Below are 9,097 nucleotides of genomic sequence, written 5' to 3' on the forward strand. Positions count from 1 at the left end.
CGCCCGTTTTTTCCTCCACTCAGGTGGGATCACATTTTGTGCTTCGTATTTTCCTCCTTCCCAATGCCCAACTACTTCCCGTGTCTTTCCGCCTCCTCTCGAGCACTCATTTTTTTTCCAGGCACTCATTTTTTTCTCTCTCTCCTACCGCATCCTCAATCTCTTTTTGCACCACCATATTCTCGCTACAATCTGCTTCATACGACTTACGATGATATCGTGCACTGAATTCATAAGTGGATGAGGTATAGATAATAATTCTCGTGAAACGGAAGCGTATTGTTAATGTTTTATGGGGTTTAGGGGGATTTTTTTGTTCGCGGGGATAATTTGATCGACTGGGACGGTGACAGTGAGAGGTTTCATTGTTCTTTTTGGGTAATATTCATTTTTTTAATTAATATTTACTATCGTTTTTATTCCAACATCGCTAAATTTTTATGTTACAATCAATTATTTGCTCATGTTCTGATTGCTGTGCTCACTGAATAAGATTTTAATCTCACTGAATAAGATTTTAATAAGGAAGAATTCAGTTCCTTCTAGAAGACACTTTAGAGTGCGAATTTCTGGAATTCAATGTTTGTTGATACTCTGGTGAAAGTGCGTGCCCACACTGTTATCAATTTTCAGGTAGTTCACACGGTAATTTAATTAATCTGTTGTTGACTTCATCAATATAATTCCGTGCTTAGAATATTGTCGTCTCGTGTTTTCAGCACCAAATTAAAAATTGAAACTTCATTTGGAATATTGAGTCACAGCTGCTCTTTATGACACGAATATTTAGTACCAAAGGTTTACAATTTCCTGAATTCCCTCAATTTTCATAGCACAGTTGCCCTGAAACTTACACTTCCCTCGATTTTTCCCTACAATTCCAAATGTTCAATGACAACTTCAATAAAATCGTTCCAAATCTCACTCAAAATTCATTTCACACGGAGAGAAATATTCAGTAAAAATTACGGAACTCACAATTCACTCGCCGATTACGTAATCGACTCAGAAAATTGAAGCGACGGTATCGTAATTTTTCACAGGAGATTCAGATAAAAATTACGGAACGCTCCGGAAAAATTCCGTGAGAGTTCCGTAAAATTTCCTACAACGACATTTCGCTCCGGAATAACGGAAAAGATACGTAATTTTTATTGAATATTTCTCTCCGTGCAGCGAAAGCCGAAATGCCCAAAACCCTCACCCCCTAAAACCCCTAATAATTTCCCCCACTCCCCGAAAGTGGAATCGATCTTCCCAATCGCATTGTCTTCCAAGAGTCCCGGCAATACCCAACCACCGGGGCACCCCCCGAAACTCAATCGCCCCATAACCACTGCCCCCTCCCCCCCAGCCCCCTCATACTTCATGTATTTTGAGGACCCCATGAATACCAAACTCCCGCACTCCCCAATTGCCCGGAACGAGCGAACCCGCCGACACAATTGACTGAACAAAAACTCCCCCCACTTTCATCTCCAGTATTTTAAATTCTCCCCGAAAAAAAAGTAAAATCAACGCGATCGGCACGCCATACGTTTCAATACCCAGATCCTCTCACGAGGTATTATTCCTTTTTTTTCCACAAAAACGATATCCATCGAAAGTACGATATAAATTACTGTAGCTCCCCCAGATCCTCTTTTTCCCTCGGTTATATATAAAAATCCCCTCGCAAGGTACAATATTTTTACTCTTATTTTCCTCACTCCTCGTTATACCCTAGTTAACCCATTTTCTTATCACTGATAACGATTTTCTGTTTATTTCTCCATTCGCATTATCTCACATTCTACTTCACTCTCCCCCCTCCCCTGTCCCTTTTTATTCAACCTTTAATGCACATGTGCTCGGATTTTCCGACTCGAGTTTACTGCAATTACTAATTTTTTGTTAAGAAACTTTTACCTCCCCTCCCCCTCCCCCTCTCCCGCCCTTTTTTCTGTAACTGCCGGCCATTTTCTCTACGCGTGCTCCACACTTTTTAATTTCCTCAGGCTTTCGTAACGGACGGCATTACGTGCCGAGTCACGTGGGTCTCATCCCCGGGCCGATTTCCAACTTGAAGTTTTTTTTTTTAATTTAATTTTTTTTTTCGTTCCTTCTCTCTCGTTTTCCAGTCTCGGCCACACACACCTCCGTTTTCTCTCGCTCTTTTATTTCTCACCGGGGCCGGAGTTGATTTGTTCGTTTTCTCTTACCCTCTCATTTCTTTCCATTCTACGGTTCTGGTTTAATTGCGATTTCTCGTAAGTTATACAAACCCTGGCAGACCAGTCACTTTCGGGGGAACGGGGGAGTAAATCCGTTGGTTTGAACTGGGAGGCTGATTTTTTTTTTCGGGAGTTGAGAGAAATGAATGGGCGGGAGCTTCCAGGGGAGATGGGTAAATGGAGGGGTTTCTTGGGTCTTGAATAGTTTGTTTCTGGGCGGAGGAGAGGAATTATATAATTATATAATTATATGATTACTGGGGGGCTAGGCCCCTTGCCATATGATTCACATATGATGCCTATACGACCCTCTGACCCTTTATTTGACCCTCGTGACCCTCATTCTGACCCTCATGATAACCCTCGTGACCCTTAACCTGATCCTTGTCACATTTATTTAGACCCTTAATTTAGCCCTTGTTACCCTTATTTGAGCCCTTGATCAGGCCCATGTGACGTTTAATCTTATGACCCTTAATCGAACTTATATAACCCTCAACCTGACCCTTGTGACTCTTATTTGGACCCTTATTTTGATCCTTTGACCCTTAATCTGACCCTTGTGACACTTATTTAGACCCTTAATCTCACCCTTGTGACCTTCAATCCTGTGACCCTTAATCTGACTCATGTAACCCTTAATCTGACCCTTGCGACTATTATTTGGACCCTTGCGACCCTTAATCTGACACTTGTCACCCTTTAGACCCTTAATCTGACCCTTGTGACCTGTAATCTTCAGACCCTTAATCTGATCCTTGTGACACTCAGTTAGACCCTTAATTTGGCCCTGGTTACCCTTATTGGAGCCCTTAATCTGACCCTTATGACCTTTAATCTTGTGACACTTAATCTGACCCTTACAACCCTTAACCTGACCCTTGCGACCCTTAATTTCGGAGTCTTAATTTTGAGTCTGAGAATTTCCCCCACAATGAAAACACCCCATCGCATACCACACGATACCCCAGTGCCCAATTAATCCCAATAATCCACGCAAATTAATCATTTATAAATAATGCAAATTAATTATTTATCAACGTTACTGGAGCGCGTCCGGTCATGTGATGTTTGTGTGCCATCCTGTCAGAGTGGAAGGCAAACACTCGCCCTAAAAAACAGTTTAAACCACCACTGGATCCTCAATTATCCCGTCATGAAGCCCACTCAGTGCAGTCATAATGTCAATTTACATAATGCAATCGATTTGATAAAACCGAGTGGAACCCTCTACCTGGCTCGCATACACTTTGCCTTGGTGTTCACCGCAAAACAACTATTGACAGGTGAATAATTCTCATTCCATCCGCGAAAAAGCCCCCCCCCCCTCCCCCCCTCCACGTCCACTTGATCCCGTGCATAAACTGACAGTCGGAATTAATCCACTTTTTGCCACCTATGGACCATCACTCCTCCCCGTGATTAATGATCGTGTTATTTCCACTGCGATTGTCCGGATTATTCAACGCGCGAGTAGAAATGAACGTTTATTGTCAGACATACCTGGTGAATTGAATTTTTTGGGGACGGGGAGGGGTTTTTGCGTCAATCAAATTGATCGGATTTTGTTTGTTATGATTGCAGTGGAGAAAAAATTGAGAATTTGATTGGCCTCGGCTCACGAGCGCGATTTAAAGGCGATGGAGTGTTCAGGGGGTTGGAAATTCCTTTTGTGAAGGGGGTTATTTTGAGGTGCACATAGTACAGTTATTTTTTATAATAAATTAGTAATATAGTCATAGTAATAACCGAATGGTTATTTTGCACATCGTTTCCTTCTATCATGGATAATTCATTGTTTATTTCATTTTGTTAAATTGAATAAGATTTCTTTTCAACTAATTTTGTCAGATTCTCAACGCAGTTGAATGTTATCATCATTATTATTCTTATTATCCCTTTCTTCTGTACAACCGATTGTCTTTTTTACGGTTCTATCTCTCCCCTCAGCCCTTCGATAAAATGTTAATAGAAAAATTTTATTTACACATACGTGAATGAATTTGAAATATCACATTTGAAGAAACCATCAGAAAGCTCACTTTCAGGGAAATTTATGAAAAATTCGAAATTTTCAACAATCATCATAAAAATCAAATCAACCAATATAGCTATCGTAATAATCGTAATTAATGACGTAATTAATGACGTAATTAATGACGATCGATGGGGCTTAATATTAATAATACCTGCATGTGAAAAAAAATCAATTCCACTCAGTCATCAGCCAACAATTGAAGGAAATCTTGAAGTGGATTATTCCACGCGCAAGTAGAAAGGAACTTTTTTTGTCAGACACGTCTAGTTAAATGATTTTTTGGCGAAGGGGCGGGGGATTTTTGCGTCAATCAAATTGATCGGATTTTGTTTGTTATGAATTGCAGTGGAGAAAAAATTGGAGATTTGATTGGTCCCGGTTCACGGGCGCGATTTAAAGGTGATGGAGTGTTTATGTGTTTGGAAAATTCTTTTGCGGAGGCGGCAATACTGAGGGGGGAGTGCGCGAGCGAGATAAGTCGATTTCGATTTGGAGTGAGTTTTTGATAAATAGGGGGAGGTATTGGAGGGAAAAGTTGGGAGAGGCAATCGTGGAGCGAAATGTTTTACAATAATGAATACATTTTTGGGGGAGAATCTGTTGCCATTACTTTTTTTTATATCAATTATTTATATTCATTGTTTCTCTGTATCGCAAAATTTCCCATTTTTCATTTTGAAATGAAATATTAATTAATTTTGTCAAGAATTTACTGATTTTTTTAAATTATTAATTAAATTGGTCAATTTATAACGATTTTATAAGTTTGTCAACTCGAGCCGTGAATTTCATGTCGCACTGTGACAGTTGAATTTGATTTTAATATTGTTAGTAGTCGTGAACTCGAAACCAATTCAAATTGAGTTAAATTCGAACTGAATTAGAGGCGCCAAAATACAGAGTCTTGACGAAATAGAATTTCTAAGATGAAAGAGAAAATTCATTAGTTCCTGAAGAATTTTTAAAAAATCCGGAAAAATTCTAGGCCCATCATGAAAATTATCGTCAGTGTCAATCTTCTGTAATGAATAATTCATGTTTTTGAAAGGTCTTGTAAATAAATTGACCGTCTAATCGTCGTAACTATTAAATTAAAATTTAACACTGATGTTTATGGCTGTTATGAAAAACAAGTTCACGAGTTCGTTAAGATAATCAGGCTGTACTGAAGCTAATTGGTGATAAAAGTAATCTACGAACAGAGTAAACAAGAATTAGTGTTCGAATATTTTGTAAACGTTAAAGATATATTCCAAAAATGAGAGTTAACTAAATAAAAACGTCAATTCTGTAAAAAAAACTGGAGTTTTCAGAAGAAAGAAGCGGGAGATATTTTCAAAAAAGTCAAGCCACGATTGAGAGGAATTTTAGACTCAACTTTAGAACAAAAAAAAATCCCAAATAAGATGTCACTTAAACAAGAAAAAAAATTAATTGACCTTAAAATTAAAAATTAGCTTCTCTTCGAAAAATGTAATTTTTCTAAAAAAAATCCGTTATTTTTTCTCTAATTTCTTCCCCAATTCATAGGAGTCCCCTAAATTCTCCGTGATTTCCGCACCAATTTTCATAAAAAATTCTCCCCACTTAAGTGCTTTCCTAAAGACCTCGCTAACCCCCAGAAACACCATTAACCCCTGTTTTTCCCCCACCCCGATGAATCGACAGAGAAAAAAGGTTTCTGCTTCCCGTGGTACTTAAGTCAAGCCCCTTTGATTCCGGAATTCAGTACCTCAGTACTTCCCAGAATAAAAACTGTGAAGTTCTTAAAATTAACATTTCTGTCTCCTGAAATCATCTTCATTAATTATGGTGAGTGACATTACATTGCCCCCAACGGTTCTTATTTTAAGAACCCAAGGTTTTTGATTCCAGCCCCACGAAACGAAAAAATTTTCGATTTTTTTTTCGTAAATTACGTTTAAGAGTTCGTTTTTAATTAATTACGCTCATAATCGCCGTAAATTACAATTACATAAACTTATCTTAGGGTTTCGTGTTCGTAAATTACAATTATTTTTCCCTATTTGACATTTACTAATCCGTAATTAACAACAAAGGAAAAAAAAGTTATTTCATGCGTAAAATACGATGTTTTTTTCTCTTAAATTACGCACAAGTAAATTGTAAACTCCATTTCTGTTGCGATCGTAATTTACGATTTTTTTAACACGAATTACGCACTGAGAAGAAAAATTACTTTTACCAAAGAATCATTGAATTGAACACCCTCCCTTATTTTTCAATTTTTTCTAATTTAATATTTTCTCCCCTAAATTTATTGTAAACAATTCTAACTATTAATAATTCTCAATGGAGTTAATCCCATGCAGCACAATCATCCCACAATCCACCATAATTTCAAAATTTCGAGATAGACTTGGACCGTAAAAACGCCTTTGTGAACCCTAAACTCCGATTTTCCCGGCGGAAAACATTACCTTGAACGCCACGGAGAGAAATATTCAATAAAAATTACGTATATTTCCGTAACTCCGACGCGAAATGTGGTTGTAGGAAATTTTACGGAACTTTCACAGAATTTTTACCGTCACTTAAATGTTCTGAATCGATTCCGTGAGCGATTCAACCAGTGAGCGAATAGTGAGTTCCGTAATTTTTGCCGAACAGTTCTCTCCCCGCGGAAAAATTCCGTGACATTTCCCTAAAATTTCCCACAGCCCCATTTCGTTCCGGAATTCCGCCCAAAAACGTAATTTTCCCTGAACCTTTCTCTCCGCGCCTTGAAAAAAATGACGTTGATAACATCGGCGTTATCAAACCGTAATCGCCGTTCATTTTCCCTGTCTGATTATTCAAAGACCCCGAGTCTGATTATTCCATTACCCCACAGCCCTCGATTCCAGTCCAACAGTCCGGGAATCCCCTTCGTTGCGCTGAAAACGAGAAACTTTTTCCCCCCGCAAAATAATCGCGTGTTGGAGAAAATTCCCCAGCACTTCGTAATTACTCACTCGGTTCATCCACGTCACTGGCGACGAGTTCACCTCCAACGAGCGCTATAACGCTCATCACGAGTAACGTCTTCATTCTAAACCACCCCTTAGCCCCAGACACGTCTCGCCGCACTCTCTCACCCGTCACATCAAAAAACTTCACCCAAAAAACTGCCTAAACCCCCGCAATCCCCCGAACAACTTCAAGCAGTTTAATAAACCATTTTCGTGTCTCTCGGGGCGATCGATTCCCCGCGACGCATCGAGTGATTTAGAGTCGATATGCAGCTGTATCCGAGTGGAATAATACTGTCAGACCACTCGCGGCACTTCCCCCGGAACTCCAGAATTATTTTTCACCCTCCACTTCCCTCACTCCACTCACAATCGATCCAATTTTCCCCACAACTTTGCGATTTTCTATCGTCTCCAATTTTTCATTCCCTCCTCTATCTTTCTCAGTTACTTTCACGTATCAAATCGACTACTCTACACGTCGACAGGGTATGCGCCTACCGCTCCGACCCGAGTCACGCGATAAACGGCTGACCCGACGGAAGGATCACCCCCAACTGACCCCTCAATTCACCATTCCCCACATCCCCCCGCCCCCTCGCCGAATTCCTCCCTCACTTATTCATAAAACTGACTCGAGTCCGATATTGTCAATCAAATTGAATCTTCCACCTCGAAACTCACTCCCCCAAGACTCCGTGAATCCCTCCATTTCCCACCGCATGAGCAAAATCACTTCATCCACTCGGCAAAAATGAAAAAATCTCAAAACTCTGAGCGAATCCGAATTAAAATCGCCATCGCGAGTCCAGACGTCCCTCGATCAATTGATTGTCTTCGGGCTGTCACCAATCACTCCGCCATTTTCATGAGAACATCATTTTTTTATCTCTCTTCGGGAAACAATTGCGTCTCAGTCCGAACCTGTCCGAACGAACGAACTCCGAATTAATTCAGAACTGAGAATTCCGTCGGCGGGGAGGAAGAGCGCGGTTACTGCTGCGTTGCGGCAGGCCTACTGACAGTCAAAACGACTGGTATATGCCTAGTTTCTGATCGGTAGCGCCACGGTCGTGCGCCGTCGCACGCCATCCCCCTGTGGAGAAGGGGGGAGGGGGATGGTGTGTTCTACCCCTCTTTCACCTTAGTTCTGTCCATTTCTCCACCCTTCACCGCGTGTAACCCCTTTTCACTCTTCTTACCCCTGCGCTCCTCCCCCTCCCCCCCCCTCCCCCGGCGGCAGAATGTACGGACGGTGGGACACCGAGAGATAAGGAGGATGAAAAAATGAAGGAAAAACAGTCACCGGCCGAATTACCCAGTGCAAGCCTCACACACACTTTTCGGTCTTCTGGCGGCGCCCCCCGGTCCTTTCCACATCTACAAGGGTAAACTGGATGACCCGAATTTCCGATTCTACTGGGCTTTGTTCCCCTCCGGTGTAGAATTCTCTGATTGGCTCGGGAGGAACAAATTACGATCATTTTTTTCGGACTTTACGGTTACTCATCCATAATTAACGACACTGAGAAAACTAGTCTTTTTTTTTTTTTTTTTATCGTTATTTTAACGAAAAGTATTTTTCCTTTGCATCAAAAACCCCTCCAAACACCTCCCCCCTCCCAAAAACAATTGAAATTCCGAGAGGAAGGATAAACCCAGTCAACAGTCATTAATCATCCATAATTAACGACACTGCGAAAATTAGTCTTTTTTTTTTTTTTTAATCGTTATTTTAACGAAAAGTATTTTTCCTTTGCGTCAAAAACCCCTCCAAACACCTCCCCCCCTCCCAAAAACAATTGAAATTCCCAGAGGAAGGATAAACCCAGTCAACAGTCATTAATCATCCATAATTAACGACACTGCGAAAA

At 40.6% G+C, this 9,097-nt stretch overlaps 1 protein-coding gene across 1 annotated transcript in view; it reads right to left on the minus strand.

Moving 5' to 3' along the window:
• Nucleotides 1-7,762, minus strand: part of LOC107036906 (neural cell adhesion molecule 1) — a 30,027-nt gene extending 22,265 nt beyond the window's left edge. The window contains exon 1 of the mRNA XM_015255157.1: nucleotides 7,227-7,762. Coding sequence (XP_015110643.1) covers nucleotides 7,227-7,302 — 76 coding nt within the window. The 5' untranslated portion in view covers nucleotides 7,303-7,762. The remainder of the gene's footprint in view (nucleotides 1-7,226) is intronic.
• Nucleotides 7,763-9,097: the final 1,335 nt, after the last annotated feature.

Source organism: Diachasma alloeum, unplaced genomic scaffold, assembly GCF_001412515.2.
Source record: "Diachasma alloeum isolate Michigan unplaced genomic scaffold, Dall2.0 Dall_scaffold_00212, whole genome shotgun sequence".
Classification (NCBI taxonomy): Eukaryota; Metazoa; Arthropoda; class Insecta; order Hymenoptera; family Braconidae; genus Diachasma; species Diachasma alloeum.